Genomic DNA, 17009 nt, shown 5'->3' with positions numbered 1-17009 from the left:
GCTCCATCTGTGAGCGTTCTCCGTCTCCTCTGTGTCAATGACACAAGGTCATCACATCCAAAATAACATCATCCATCAGCCTCTTTTCCACGGAAGTCATAAGTCAATGCGCAAAGATGTTGCGCAAAACGGAAACTCCACAGGAAGCCTTCCAGCAAAGTCGAGTCACTTTTGAAGGATTAAACACAGTTTATGACTGTACAACTCACCCTCAGTCAACAATCCAGTCTCACTTTTACTTCAACTTGGAGAGGAGGGGTGAGCGCGCGGTCGGGATTAGTGTGGTTATTGTGCGTGTGCGCATTGTGCAGGCGGCAGCGACAGTTTCCTCCACATTCAAACTTTCTTCGCGAGCTTCCATGGCGAAGTCAAAGCGCTGGCTGCTCTACTGCACAGTTTTCTCCGCTGTACTTTGCGCCGCCGTCGCGCTCATCTGTCTGTGCGTCGCCTCATCACTCGTGGACAGAGGATGTTCCGGAGGACAGTTCCAGCGCGCGGCGGTGTCTGCGGACTCACTGAAGTGCTCCGTGATCGGCAGGTAAAACACTTTGCCATGGAAAAACATGCACTTGACATCATTTTGGACTCCATAGTAGACTAGTACTGACAGGTTGCCTGCCAGATAAAAGTGAACTGAGCCGATGGATAATCAGTTTAAGAGATTTGATCCGTTTGGAGAACAGATTATACCTGCACAAACATGTGCAGGTGTAATGAATGAGATTGTTGTTTGAAATTTATGTTGGAAATCTAAATTTAAAGTTGTTTCTAACAAATATTAGTTTGTCATTTATTTCTGCAAAAGACTGGATTGATGGCAGACATAGGCGGCTCTAGAACAGCTTGATGGGGCTGTACCCCCCCCCCCCAAAAATCAAATGTCCCAACATAAAATGCACATTTGACATTCAGCTGAGGTTGTATTTTCAGTCTTAAATTAAAAAAAAAAAAAAAAAAAAGATGGCGCCGGCATGCTTGGCACGCCGTCTTGTACTGGCGATAGTTGTATGTTTTTTAATCATACTGTGTTTGATGACAAGGTCCATTGACTCTCTGCTGAGCTATAACGAGCTATGAGCTTTTGAAAATAAAATCTGCGGTGGATTCGGTGGAGGCATATCGTAATAGTGGAACTTATTTTTCCCCTCTGCTGGCTAATGTTCCTGTGTACCTGTTGCGCACCTTTGCGCATCTTACCTGTCAAACGAAAGAAGAGACGTCGAGGGAAGCGTGGGGGTACTCTTGTCAAGCTGAAGCTTTGGCTGACACATTCTGCAGATTTATACAATATCCCCATTGAATATATGGACTGTTTTCGTCGTTTCACGTCGCGCCACACCTTGAACTTTTCTGGCGCCTGGTTGGTTCCTGTGGTTCCTCCGCTTGATGTGGAGCCCTGGACGCTACGTACCACCAAGCCACATCAAGCTGAAGTCTCTCCAGGCATAAACCACGCCAACCTCCGAGGCCTTAGCCAGGTAGCTTCGGAGGCTAATACACAGATTATCAACTGTGCGCTAGTTAATGCGCGTTCCGTGATGAACAAGACTTTCATTTTGCAGGATTTCTTCTCCACACACTTTTTGGATGTATTGTTTGTGACTGAGACTTGGATCTCTGCGGGTGAGTCCTCAGCTTTTGTTGACCTGGTTCCTTCGAACTGCTCATTCATTAATGTTCCAAGAAGCAGTGGTCGGGGTGGTGGCATTGCTGCTATTTTCAGAGACAGTTTGGCATATAAAAGTATTGTGCCTGGATGTTTTTCATCATTTGAATTATGCTGCTTTGAACTGGGACACCGCAATCCTGTGTTGTGCGCACTTATCTATCGTCCACCCAAGCACAACAAAGATTTTTTAAAGGATTTCTCTGACTTGCTTGCAGCTGTTATTCCACAGTATGATCGAATCTTACTTCTGGGTGATTTTAATGTTCATGTTTACTGTCTGTCCAAGCCTTTGGCTACTGAGTTTTTAGAATTGATTGATACCTTTAATTTTATGCAACATGTTACTGAAGCAACGCACATATTTAGTCCGGTGTTATTTAATTTTATTTTGGACAGCAGTAATGAACCCAGTGTTTCTGCATGCTATCGGCGGCAGCTGAGGCCAGGAGCGGGAGATCATTTCTCCTCCCTTTTTGTGGCCTAAAAAAACAATGTAGCTGTCACATGCCAAAATACAGAACAAATTGCATCTACTTTTCTTTTGGCATGCAATACCATTATGAACACTATTGCTCCACTCAAAGCTACAACCCCTGGCAAAAATTATGGAATCACCGGCCTCGGAGGATGTTCATTCAGTTGTTTAATTTTGTAGAAAAAAAGCAGATCACAGACATGACACAAAACTAAAGTCATTTCAAATGGCAACTTTCTGGCTTTAAGAAACACTATAAGAAATCAAGAAAAAAAGATTGTGGCAGTCAGTAACGGTTACTTTTTTAGACCAAGCAGAGGAAAAAAAATATGGAATCACTCAATTCTGAGGAAAAAAATTATGGAATCACCCTGTAAATTTTCATCCCCAAAACTAACACCTGCATCATATCAGATCTGCTCGTTAGTCTGCATCTAAAAAGGAGTGAACACACCTTGGAGAGCTGTTGCACCAAGTGGACTGACATGAATCATGGCTCCAACACGAGAGATGTCAATTGAAACAAAGGAGAAGATTATCAAACTCTTAAAAGAGAGTAAATCATCACGCAATGTTGCAAAAGATGTTGGTTGTTCACAGTCAGCTGTGTCCAAACTCTGGACCAAATACAAACAACATGGGAAGGTTGTTAAAGGCAAACATACTGGTAGACCAAGGAAGACATCAAAGCGTCAAGACAGAAAACTTAAAGCAATATGTCTCAAAAATCGAAAAATGTACAACAAAACAAATGAGGAACGAATGGGAGGAAACTGGAGTCAACGTCTGTGACTGAACTGTAAGAAACCGCCTAAAGGAAATGGGATTTACATAGAGAAAAGCTAAACGAAAGGCATCATTAACACCTAAACAGAAAAAAACAAGGTTACAATGGGCTAAGGAAAAGCAATTGTGGACTGTGGATGACCGGATGAAAGTCATATTCAGTGATGAATCTTGAATCTGCATTGGGCAAGGTGATGATGCTGGAACTTTTGTTTGGTGCCTTTCCAATGAGATTTATAAAGATGACTGCCTGAAGAGAACATGTAAATTTCCACAGTCATTGATGATATGGGGCTGCATGTCAGGTAAAGGCACTGGGGAGATGGCTGTCATTACATCATCAATAAATGCACAAGTTTATGTTGATATTTTGGACAAATGAAAGGATGTTTGGGGATGATGAAATCATTTTTCAAGATGATAATGCATCTTGCCATAGAGCAAAAACTGCAAAAACATTCCTTGCAAAAAGACACATAGGGTCAATGTCATGGCATAGGGTCAATGTCAATAAGCAGATCTGATTTGATGCAGGTGTTAATTTGGGGGATGAAAATTTACAGGGTGATTCCATAATTTTTTCCTCAGAATTGAGTGATTCCATATTTTTTTCCTCTGCTTGGTCTAAAAAAGTAACCGTTACTGACTGCCACAATGTTTTTTTTCTTGATTTCTTATAGTGTTTCTTAAAGCCAGAAAGTTGCCATTTGAAATGACTTTAGTTTTGTGTCATGTCTGTGATCTGCTTTTTTTCTACAAAATTAAACAACTGAATGAACATCCTCCGAGGCCGGTGATTCCATAATTTTTGCCAGGGGTTGTATGCGCACTAAACCCAGGCAGGAGCCCTGGTTGAATGAAACTGTGCGACAGGCCAGACGTGAGTGTAGGAGGGCGGAGCGCAAATGGAAAAAAGATGGACTGACCGTCTCCTATCAAATTCTTAAAAAAAGTTGGAGAAAATTCCAAAATATGATCAGGTCTGAAAAGGCAAAATACTTTTCCAATCTAATTTGTGATAACTGGGACAAACCTCATGTGCTTTTTAAAACTATTGGATCTTTGTTAAACCCTGGCCAATCCACCACTTTGGAAGCAACTCAAGTTGTTTGTAATCGCTTTTTAAATTTCTTTTGTGATAAGGTCGCCAGTATTAGGGCTGGGATGACTGTCACTTCGGCCAGTTCAATCATGGCTCACACCTGTTCTGCTGTGTTAGACCGGTTTGAACCTGTTATTTTCAGATTTATCAAATATTGTTAAAAATCTCAAACCTTCATTTTGTCCATCAGACTGTATCCCCCCATGACTCTTTAAAGAGGTCTGGGGAACTATCGGCCCTGATGTTGTTGTTTTGGTCAACAGCAGCCTTATGTCAGGAAAAGTTCCTGCGTTTTGTAAGCAGGCTGTAGTTGAGCCTCTTTTAAAGAAAGTGAGTCTTGATAACTCTGTTATCTCTAATTATAGGCCTATATCTAAGCTTCCTTTTATTTCAAAGATTTTGGAAAAAGCTGTTCTTGTACAACTACAAGAGTTTTTAGAAACAAACAACATTTTAGACAGTTTTCAGTCAGGTTATAAATTATTTCACGGCACGGAGTCTGCACTTTTAAAGGTTTTTAATGACCTGTTTTTAATCACTGATTCTGGTGATTCCGCCATTCTGGTGCTTTTAGACTTGACTGCTGCCTTCGACACAGTTGACCATGCAACTCTTTTATCTCTTTTTGAGAACTGTGTGGGTGTCAGGGGGACAGCCTTGGACTGGTTCCATTCTTACCTTACAGGCCGTTCATTTACTGTCAGGCTGGGGGAGTCCACCTCGTCTTGTGTTCCTCTGAACTGTGGAGTCCCCCAGGGTTCTATTCTTGGGCCTATTCTCTTCACCCTATACCTTCTCCCGTTAGGTCAGGTGTTTAGAAAACATGGCATATCTTATCATCTTTATGCAGATGATACTCAAATTTATTTGCCTATTAAGAAGAACTCTAGCAGCCTCCTGACACCCTTGCTTGTGTGCCTGGAAGACGTCAGGGCTTGGTTGGCTCAAAATTTTCTTAGCTTAAATGAGAACAAAACCGAGGTGATGGTGTTTGGGCCCAGTGTTGGTTCCACAGTTCGAATAGACCTGGGCCCTCTCAGTCAACACATGAAGCCCACAGCCACCAACCTTGGCGTCATTATGGACTCTGATCTTAAACTGGACAGGCAGGTCAAGGCGGTTGTTAAATCCAGCTTTTATCAGCTTCGTCTTTTAACCAAAATTAAATCAATTTTATCCTTTTCTGACTTGGAGCGTGTCATGCATGCTTTTATTTCTTCACGCCTGGACTACTGCAATTCACTTTTTTATGGAATTAATCAAAATACACTTCACAGATTGCAGTTAGTCCAGAACGCTGCTGCACGCCTCTTAACTGGGAGCAAAAAACATGAACATATTACACCTATTCTTGCGTCTTTGCACTGGCTCCCTGTTAATTTTAGAATTGATTTTAAATCAAATTTAATTTCAAATTTACTCCCCAGCGCGTGCTCTGAGGTCTGAGGGCCAGCTCCAGCTTGTGGTGCCTAGGACGAGACTTAAGACCAGGGGGACAGGGCCTTCTCTGTGGCTGGGCCCAGACTCTGGAACGCTCTGCCTCTCCACGTTCGAACAGCCCCCACAATGGAGTGTTTTAAGTCTCGTCTGAAGACCCACTTTTATTCTCTGGCTTTTAGCTCTGCATGAGTTGTATGGTCCTCTGCTGTCTTTGGCCTAGTGTTTTATTTATTTATTGTTTTATTGTTTTTATGTTTATTTATTTATTAGTATCTGAGTGGGTTTATTGTTTTGTATAGTTGTATAATCATTTTTATGTGCAGCACTTTGGAAACTGTTCTGTTGTTTAAATGTGCTATATAAATAAAGTGGATTGGATTGGATTAAGTTACTTGCATTCTTTTAGTGATCTGTCCTACGGCGCCACAAGTTTCCAAACACTGCAAAAACATTCATTCATTCATTCATCTTCTGCCGCTTAGTCCAATTAAGGGTCGCGGGGAGCTGGAGCCTATCCCAGCAGTCATAGAGCGCGAGGCGGGGTACACCCAGGACAGGATGCCAGTCTGTTGCAGGGCCACAAACAGACAAACAAACACAGACACACCCACACGCACACCTATGGACAATTTAAAGATTCCAATCCACCTAACCTGCATGTCTTTGGATGTGTGAGGAAACTGGAGCACCCGGAGGAAACCCACACAAACACGGGGAGAACATGCAAACTCCACACAGAAAGGCCATGGGAATTGAACCCACAACCTTCTTGCTGTGAGGCAACAGTGCTAACCACTAATCCACCGTGCTGCCCACTACAAAAACAACCTGTGTTTAATTAACACTAGAAAGTGTCAATGTTCCATTGTTTCAAATGTTAATGTTAACACTGTCAGTGTTAATTTAACAACCCTATGTCACGCCATTTCGTAGTAGCATCTTGATTGATCTATTAAATTAATCTATTAGATTCAGTCTACCCAGACTGAAGAAAACACCTGGTGACACTGTGGAAGTTCTTGCCAGTGTTGGATCATGGTGCTGGCACAAACTCAGTCTCTATGTCTGCCACAGTATTGCTGTGGTGAAGACTCTCTCTTGATTCGCTTTTCTATCCTCTGGCACACTGATCTGCATTTGTAAGAAGGGTCACAACCAGATGGATATAATGGATCAGTTCATACCTTAAAGTCTTCATTTGAAAGTTCACCATGCTCTTGCCTGATCGAAACCAGGCACGTCATTAAAAGGCATTTTCCTCAGATAGGTGAGGGTTAAAAGCATCCTTGTGATGGGATGCGGGGTGATGTGGTGGTGGGGGGAGGGGGTACTCTGAGGGAGGTTATGTTTAGGGTTAGAGCAAGGGAGAGGGTTAGGTCATGGTTAGGGTTCGGGGAAGGAGTAGGGTTAAAAATAGTAAGAACATAACACAATGATAAAATACCCTCGGCCATATGAGTATGTAATCAGTGAAAGAGTGTGTGGAAAGAATGTGACCTTTTGACTCCTTGGAATAGGTTAAGATTAGGCATCTTTGAACTTGTCTAAGGTATGTGTCCCATGAATGCTCCCTGTGAATTTGAAGACCCTGGCAGTAATAGGACTGGACTTATGCTGAACACAGACAGACAGATGCAAAGTCTTTGCAATACTGATGGCCATATTTTTGCCTCAGGGAATAATAATAATAATAATAATAATAATAATAATAATAATAATATGTCATGAAAATGTGGCAAGTAATATGTTGCCCCACCACTAAATAACAGCCCCACTAAGACAAACCAAGAAAAAAAAAAAAATCTGGAGCCATACAACCATGAGGATACAAATTGGGGCCAAAATCATCAAAGGGAGATCACCTTACACAATGCAACCTCAGTCAGTTTGTCATTATAGCAGCTTGTACGGCAGGAAAAAGGCCGGATTTTTACTGGAATGTACAAGAAGCTCTTTCCTGCTTTTGTGCTCATGAAGCAGAATGTTCTTTCTATCTTCTGCCAAAAAATTGTCAAGGGTTCATTTCATACAATGAATGTGATCACCTTTACACTTCGGAGTCACAGCAAAGCATGTTGGGAGAAAACCAGCCCACCAGCCATGAATAAAATGCTTTTAACCCTCAAGTGACCAAGCTATTTTAGCCACTAATATGACTGAGTGGGGTTATTTATGACCCCATTGACTTTATATTAGAATACTTCTATGTAAATGATTGTTTTAGGGTTTTTCATGTTTATTTCACTTGTCAGTCATTGTTTTCATCATCACTCTGGGCATCAAGAATCAATCTCAAAGCTTGTGCAGCTGTAAATCTTGCTATTCTAGGTCTGTTGGTCATGTTTCCCCACAAAACAGTAAAATATAATGACACAAGTTGGCAGTTTACAATACCATGTGAAGCTATAATGTGAAAATCTCATAGATCCTCTCAGGGTAATAAGTGACCCCACACAAGTTTGGCTTATACTTGCCACACGGATCAGCGGATCCTTGCAAAATTCTATGGACAAATGCAACACAAAAAGATTGACAAATTCATGGAAGGAAACTTTTTTCCGATTAAAATTAGAGAAATGGTGCACAAAAATATATACCCACGGTGAAGTTTCTGCAGGCCTCATTTAGCTCAGCATCTACCTTGTGGGCGTGGGGTGATCTGCACCACACAGGAGCACAGCACTCTGCCGTGGAGCAGCAGAGGGCTATGATCTAAGAGCTGTGAATGGTTGTCACGAAATGGGAAGGAGAAATAAAAAAAAAAAAAAACAACAAAAAACAAATGTGCTCTGCACTCACTGAAAATTTTTTTTGAGTGATATTAACTTGAAAAAACCTAGGAAAGTTTGTCACTCAGAAATTCCAAGTAAATTTACAAGGAGAATTCTTAAGTAAATTTTACTTGCATATATTAGTTTATCTAAAAGAATAACTCAAGTAACATTTACTAGCAATTATCAACTGAATATTTTCTGTTATGTGTCAGACGCAGCCCGGAGAACCGACCAGCGTTTGAAGGACCCAGTATAAAATAAGCAGAGCACGGTACAAAGGATAACAAAATTTAATTACATAACAGTGATGTGAAAAATACAACAAATGAGTGCGCGGTCTGGCGTGGTGGAATTGCGGTGTGCTCCCAGCAGCACTAACGGTCCGGAGCCAGAAACTGTTCAGACCCAAGGACCCCGCCGACACCCCCCAGGTGGCTGCGACAAACCGAGTCTGTGAAAGAAGAAACCATCATGTGAGTCCACACTCCACCCACAGAGAGACCACTCAAAGGTGTACATAAACAGCAAACACTTCCTGGCTTAATCACTAATCAGCTTCCCTCCCTGCAGGCATGGAACACCCTGTTCACATAACTCAACTGCAGTGGAAGCTGATTAAACGACTAACATAACAGCTCAATATAATAAGGTGTGAGGGACACCACATTTACTTACTGTAATAATGTTAGTCACAAAACCTAACGTACCTCAGGAAGTGTGCTGACGAGCGTGAGACCTCACCCCCTCCTCTTTCACAGACCATGCATCAAACCTGGACGTTCTCTGCATCCACTGATGATGAGATGGCTCTCGAGACGACGATCTCACCCGTCTGGTCACAAGGTCGAGTCTCTGGCAAATACACACTGTGTACTCCAGACTTAAATGCCACCATGCTCCAATCCGTGTAGATGCACCACAGCTGTGAGTCCTGACGAGCTGCACTTGATCAGGTGATCAGGGTGAGGTCCTGAAAACTCAGCCACACAGCCACTCAGTCCTAAACGCATACCACCTGGAAGGAAAAACAAAAGACAGCACAGAAGACAGAAACAAAAGGCAGCCAGGCCCCCCCAGCCATACAACATTTTCATTGAATTTTACTCTGACTTTATTCATAAAAGTAAAACTTTTCAGCTGTTCCCCTTGTTTTCACAGCAGATCCAATTTGCATCTGCATGTTGATTTGGCACAAATTCTACACTGGATGCTCTTCGTGATGGACATCCACATTACATGGAGAAATGCGGCAGGGATGGGGTTTGAACCGAGAACCTTTTGCACTGAAACCAAGTTGCTGTGGCAACTTTGAGTGAAAACAAGGGGAACAACTGAAACGTTTTACTTTTTATGAATAAAGACAAAGTAAAATTCTATGAAAATATTAAATTTATAATTGCTAGTAAATGTTATTTGAGTTATTCTTTTAGAAAAACTAATATATGCAAGAAAAATTGACTTAAGAATTCCCCTTGTAAAATTTACTTGGAATTTCTGAGTGAAAAAACTTTCCTAGGTTTTTTCCAAGTAAATATTACTCCAATTTGTTTTTCAGTGCTCCTAGTCATGAATGGACAGTGAAATCAACTGATCATATAAGCTGAACTGCATTAAGACATGTAACTGTGAAAATAATTTAATGGCATGATGATGAAACTCAGCAAAACTAAGGGAATTGTTACACAGCATGAAAATGTTTGAATGTGTCTCATTCACATGCTGATTATCTACAGTGAGGAAAATAAGTATTTGAACACCCTGCGGTTTTGCAAGTTCTCCCACTTAGAAATCATGGAGGGGTCTGAAATTTTCATCTTAGGCTCATGTCCACTGTGAGAAACATAATCTAAAAAAAAAAAAAAAAAAAAAAAATCCAGAAATCACAATGTATGATTTTTTAATAATTTATTTGTATGTTACTGCTGCAAATAAGTATTTGAACACCTGCCAATCAGCAAGAATTCTGGCTGTCACAGACCTGTTAATTTTTCTTTAAGAAGCCCTCTTATTCTACACTCTTTACCTGTATTAATTGCACCTGTTTGAACTTGTTACCTGTATAAAAGACACCTGTTCACACACTCAATTAATCACACTCCAACCCGTCCACCATAGCCAAGACCAAAGAGCTGTCTAAGGACACCAGGGACAAAACTGTAGACCTGCACAAGGCTGGGATGGACTACAGGACAACAGACAAGCAGCTTGGTAGAAGACAACAACTGTTATGATTATTTATTAGAAAGTGGAAGAAACACAAGATGACTGTCAATCTCCCTCGGTCTGGGATTCCATGCAAGATCTCACTTTGTGGGGTAAGGATGATTCTGAGAAAGCTCAGAACTACACAGGAGGACCTGGGCAATGACCTGAAGAGAGCTGGGACCACAGTCACAAAGATTACATTAGTAACACATGATGCTGTCATGGTTTAAAATCCTGCAGGGCAGCAAGGTCCCCCTGCTCAAGCCAGCACATGTTCAGGCCCGTTTGAAGTTCACCAGTGACCACCTGGATGATCCAGAGGAGGCATGGGAGAAGGTCATGTGGTCAGATGAGACCAGAATAGAGCTTTTCGGAATCAATTCCATTTACCATGTTTAGAAGATGAGAACAACCCCAAGAAAACCATCCCAACCGTGAAGCATGGGGGTGGAAACATCATACTCTGGGGGTGCTCTTCTGCAAAGGGGACAGGACGACTGTACCGTATTGAGGGAGGATGGATGGGGTCATGTATTGTGAGATTTTGGCAAACAACCTCCTTCCCTCAGTAAGAGCATTGAAGATGGGTCATGGCTGGGTCTTCCAGCATGACAATGACCCCAAACACACAGCCAGGGCAACTAAGGAGGAGCTCCATAAGAAGCATTTCAAGGTCCTGGAGTGGTCTGGCCAGTCTCCAGACCTGAACTCAATAGAAAATCTTTGGAGGGAGTTGAAACTCCAAACCTAAAAGATTTGGAGAAGATCTGTATGGAGGAGTGGAGCAAAATCCCTGCTGCAGTGTGTGCAAACCTGGTGATAAACTACAGGAAACGTTTGACCTCTGTAATTGCAAATAAAGGCTATTGTACCAAATATTAGCATTGATTTTCACAGGTGTTCAAATACTTATTTGCAGCAGTAACATACAAATAAATTATTAAAAAAAAATCATACATTGTGATTTCCTGATTTTTTTTTTTTTTTAGATTATGTCTCTCACAGTGGACATGCACCTAAGATGAAAATTTCAGACCCCTACATGATTTCTAAGTGGGAGAACTTGCAAAATCGCAGGGTGTGCAAATACTTATTTTCCTCACTGTATATATTAAAAGCATGTATTGTTTATTTAGTAAGTTCAATCTAAGTACATACTATAATTGTAAATACGTTAAACATATATGCAGCATGACACAAGAAAATGGAAACACTTATTTCCATTGTGGTTCATTTAAAAATCAAATGACAAAATAGAAGTAATAATAAAATAAAATAAAAATATTAGTAATACTGATAATAATAATAAAAATAACGATAATATTAATAGTGTGTATATAATAAAAAGAACCTAAACAATTTATAAATAGATTAAGACAGTAAATTAGCATTAAAACATAACATAATTAATAGGAAATAAAAGGGTTGAGTTCTTCTAAAGACTGTTGAGGTCTAAGATCTAAGGTTCTAAAAACATTCTGGACTCACACGCCATTCCAACTCATTATAGAAACTTTACATAATTTATTATCACCGTTGAAAAAAAGTCAGCTACCTATTTTATAAATAACCCTCAATCTAGAGCCCATGGATCCCCACAAACAACGTGCTTGTTTTATTGATTAGCTTATTGTTATGTTTACTTTCCATGCTGGTAGTTGCGCATAAGCAGCGAGTGTGGAAACCGCTGGTATGTGCTGCAATCCAAAGCGAGAGCAGAGACTGCAGCACACAAGTGAAGTTTGTCCCAAACAAGTAAATTTAGGCTATGACTGCTGACATCACTTACTTTGATATTAATATGAATGTTATATAGTTTAGAATAGAATAGAATGCCCTTTATTGTCATTATACAAAATGTACAATAACATTATAATGAGCTTCTCCTTTGTCAGCGCAAACAGATGTAAAAAAACAAAAGGTAGAAATAGTTATACAGTAGTGTTCAGAATAATAGTAGTGCTATGTGACTAAAAAGATTAATCCAGGTTTTGAGTATATTTCTTATTGTTACATGGGAAACAAGGTACCAGTAGATTCAGTAGATTCTCACAAATCCAACAAGACCAAGCATTCATGATATGCACACTCTTAAGGCTATGAAATTGGGCTATTAGTAAAAAAAAGTAGAAAAGGGGGTGTTCACAATAATAGTAGTGTGGCATTCAGTCAGTGAGTTCATCAGTTTTGTGGAATAAACAGGCTGAATCAGGTGTCCCCTATTTAAGGATGAAGCCAGCACCTGTTGAACATGCTTTTCTCTTTGAAAGCCTGAGGAAAATGGGACGTTCAAGACATTGTTCAGAAGAAAAGTTTGATTATAATAGTTTGATTAAAAAGTTGACTGGAGAGGGGAAAACGTATACGCAGGTGCAAAGAAATTATAGGCTGTTCATCTACAATGATCTCCAATGCTTTATAATAGACACGTGGAAGAAAATGGAAAACAACCATCAAAATGGATAGAAGAATAACCAGAATGGCAAAGGCTCACCCATTGATCAGCTCCAGGATGATCAAAGACAGTCTGGAGTTACCTGTAAGTGCTGTGACAGTTAGAAGATGCCTGTGTGAAGCTAATTTATGTGCAAGAATCCCCCGCAAAGTCCCTCTGTTAAATAAAAGACATGTGCAGAAGAGGTTATAATTTGCCTTAGAACACATCAACTGGCCTAAAGAGAAATGGAGGAATATTTTGTGGACTGATGAGAGTAAAATTGTTCTTTTTGGGTCCAAGGGTCACAGACAGTTTGTGAGACAACCCCAAACTCTGAATTCAAGCCACAGTTCACAGTGAAGACAGTGAAGCATGGTGGGCATGTTTCTCCTGCTATGGTGTTGGGCCTATATATCACATACCAGGTATCATGGATCAGTTTGGATATGTCAAAATACTTGAAGAGGTCATGTTGCCTTATGCTGAAGAGGACATGCCCTTGAAATGGGTGTTTCAACAAGACAATGACCCCAAGCACATTAGTAAACCAGCAAAATCTTGGTTCCATAGCAACTAAATTAATCCCTTGCAGATGTGAAGAAATCATGAAAAACTGTGGTTATACAACTAAATAGTAGTTTAGTGATTCACAGGATTGCTAAAAAAGTAGTTTGAACATAATAGTTTTGAGTTTGTAGCTTCAACAACAGATGCTACTATTATTGTGAACACCCCCTTTTCTACTTTTTTTTTTACTAATAGCCCAATTTCATAGCCTTAAGAGTGTGCATATCATGAATGCTTGGTCTTGTTGGATTTGTGAGAATCTACTGAATCTACTGGTACCTTATTTCCCATGTAACAATAAGAAATATACTCAAAACCTGGATTTATCTTTTTAGTCACATAGTACTACTATTATTCTGAACACTACTGTAAGTATCAAATCCTACAGGACAGTGCAATGAAAACCTCTATGTAAAAATGTAAGATTAAAGGATTATTAACTGAGTGTGAGGTCTGTACAGGAGTAAGCAGCGTACAGTGTAAGCGAGGTCCATGCGACAAACACTGAGGTCTGATATTCCCGTACTGTACTCTGATATTTCCCAGTTCGAATGCAGCACGACACTAGTATGCTTGTTCTCTACATTGTTGATGGTCAGTTTGACGCAATTCAAATGCAGCTCGAATGCAGCATGATTTGCACAAATCTCGTTTGACTGTCAATTCATACGGCGTTCATGCAATTTGTGCTGCAGGTTGAATGCAGTTTGACTGCAGGTTGAATTGCACGAATGACATTCCATTGTCCATTCCTACGGCAGTATGAATGTGGTATGACTCCACCGCCATTCAGGTGTTTTCCAGCACAAGCGACACACGAATGTGCCAACTGCTGTAGGAATGCTGTTCAATGCGTTTGAGTGCAGTTCGAATGCAGTGCAAATTGCATGAATGTTGTTCGAATGTCAATGTCAATGTCAATTTGTATGGCATTCGTGCAATTCATGTTGTAGTGTGACGGTGGTATTACCAAGGAAAAATTCTAAGATTTTTCTTAGAATAACATGACTAGGAGCTACTTTTCACCTAAGGGTGCTTTGTGGATATGGGCCCTGGATCTTAGTCGTGAACCAGGACAATCACAAATGCAGACACTCCAGCGTCTCGCTCAACATCTCAAGGGCTGTAATCAGCTTATCCATTCTTTCAGCAAAGATCTTCATATCCATTCAAGATCACAATGATGTTAAGTCACAGATTCCTTAAACAAAAGTGTGCACTTGTTTACCTTCAGTGCCCTCAAAACCCACTTTCTCAGCTCCTTACACAGCCCAGATTATGATGAAACAAAAACAATCCCTGCCAGCTTTTGGGGTCTTGTCACGGAAGAACAGTCACATTCCATTCACTTCATTCGTTGTGTCCATTCTTCCAAGTCTTCCATCCAGACTGCATGAAAACATCTGCATCTGATCAAGTTCTTATCTTCAAGTCCAGGAAGAGTAATGCCAAGATCACACATACATGTATTTTTTAAAATGTGTATTTTCTACATTTGTTTTTTTTTTTTTAAATATGTCTGTTCCTATGAAAAAACACAACATATTGTAAAGTGCTGTCAAGAGAGCGTGCCAAAGCAACAGGTGGCGATATAGTGCTAATGCTGCATTCACATGTTGCCTGTAAGCAGCAGAATGAAGAGAAAACACAGTGAAGGATGGATTATTTAAGTCATCTCATTTTAATCACGTAAATGTGAATAATTTGTTTGATTTCCAGAGAGAAATTAATCTGTATTTTTTTAAAAGGTTTACTTTTTAAGATGCCATCAGAGCCATGATTTTCCATTTTAACATAACACTGTGCAAAATGTTTAAAACTCTGTTGTATCATTCAAAGAAGAATATTATTGTCCATCTCATCAACAATGAAAAATGACTGTCTGTTTACTGTCTCTTACAGAAGACAGTAAATCTGCATTGTTGACCAGAGTGACTGTTTTTCTACAGTCATCATCTGAATGTAGCATTACCATATAGCAATATTCATCAATTAGAAGCCTGGAAAAAAAAGACAAAAATTGCAACAGGAAAACAGGGCAACTGGTGTTTTACAAAATATTCTCCTTGGCGAAATTTTTCAAAAACTGACCGAAAACTTGAGTTTTTGTTTGGATGAAAAGCCAAAAACACGTAGAAAAGGCTACATTTTCCAAAATAGCCATGTACAGGATTCCCAGAAACCAACTTCATCTGAATCCTTTGGGAATCTTCCACATGCCTATTGTGACATCATCAAACTGGTCACTTCTCTAGACTCTGCAATTCTGCAGGAGTTATTAGCATCTTCCTGTGAGAAAATTATAGATCTCCTTCACTATAATAGCATCACTGGAGTACCACAGTAGTGCACACACACATAAGTGAAATTAGATGATATTTATAGTGAAAACCCAAGTGATATAGTGATTTTGCACACCATGACCCCTTTAAGTTCTTTAGTTTGTTCAGTGCAGCAGTCATTTGATTATCTGTGATAATTCATTGTGCAATTGTTTCAGCTATGAATCAAACTTGGTTTTTCTTTTTTGGCGGTGTAAGCTCTAGCAGGTTTTAATTACACCACATTCTGCACTGATTTACGATCTGCCTACTTTATATTGTTGCAGCCAAGGGAAAAGTGATGCACTTTTGATGCTCTCACTGAAATTTCTTCAGCATGTTTATCAGAGCCCCTTCACACATAACACAATTGAAGCCAACTAGCGCACAAAGGAGGAATTGCATGTCATTCATGAAAAATCGGAGCTGCCTCCAACACCTCGTACACATGCTGCTACAATTATTCGCACACAACAGCGGCTGAAAGATAGAGAGTGCCCTGTGAGAGCCCTTTCAATCCCTCTAGCGGCAGGTGCCGTCCAAATTCCAGGTGACACACACGAACATCCAACACCACTCGCTTGACACTTAGAAAATGTGTGGCTATTCGCACTGTTAGCATGAAAACAGCGAGCAGACGATCACTTTTGAGCTGGATGTGAAATTTGTCACGAGTGTGGCATTACAAAAAGCAACACACGTGGCGTGCATGTGTATCGCACGTGTACATGTGTGTCACACCCCCCCCCCCCCCCCCACACACACACACATATGTCGCGTGTGTGGGGAGAGCACACTTGCATGACATGCTAATGATATGTATTTACAGACATGATCACATGGGGGCCGGACAGCCATATCTGAGCGCACACAGTCAGGCTGCAGAGGCTGCACACAGCGCACGTCAGCAGGCTGCTCCATGTGAAATGCACCGTCAGATCACACAGCAGCCGATCTGAATGTCACACGTGTCCGGAAGAACATGCACACTGCAGGGCTATCACAATATGACAAGCCAACAGCGCCACAAAAACACCACTTTCAGTCACGTATCACCAAATATACACCGTAACAAGCAGGGTTTTATCAGTTATTATGGTGCTTTTTTCTCTTTTTTTTAGACAAAATGTTTGTCTCTTTTTTTATTTTAGCCATTTTACGCTCCTGTTATAAGACAGTGACTGTAGTGCAGTGGTTAAGTTTCCATCTGGTATTCAGAGCTTTTGTAAATTG

General features: G+C 40.5%; 1 protein-coding gene across 1 annotated transcript in view; it reads left to right on the top strand.

The window, feature by feature from the left end:
- Positions 1–254: 254 nt before the first annotated feature.
- ggt5b (gamma-glutamyltransferase 5b) overlaps positions 255–17009 on the top strand; it is a 29143-nt gene continuing 12388 nt past the window's right edge. Inside the window, exon 1 of the mRNA XM_034192616.1 lies at positions 255–538. Within this exon, the coding sequence (XP_034048507.1) occupies positions 360–538 (179 nt within the window). The 5' untranslated portion in view covers positions 255–359. The remainder of the gene's footprint in view (positions 539–17009) is intronic.

This window comes from Thalassophryne amazonica, chromosome 17 (genome assembly GCF_902500255.1).
Source record: "Thalassophryne amazonica chromosome 17, fThaAma1.1, whole genome shotgun sequence".
Taxonomy (NCBI): domain Eukaryota; kingdom Metazoa; phylum Chordata; class Actinopteri; order Batrachoidiformes; family Batrachoididae; genus Thalassophryne; species Thalassophryne amazonica.
Note: the sequence above shows the minus strand (reverse complement) of the source record. Positions and strands in the feature narration are given on the sequence as shown.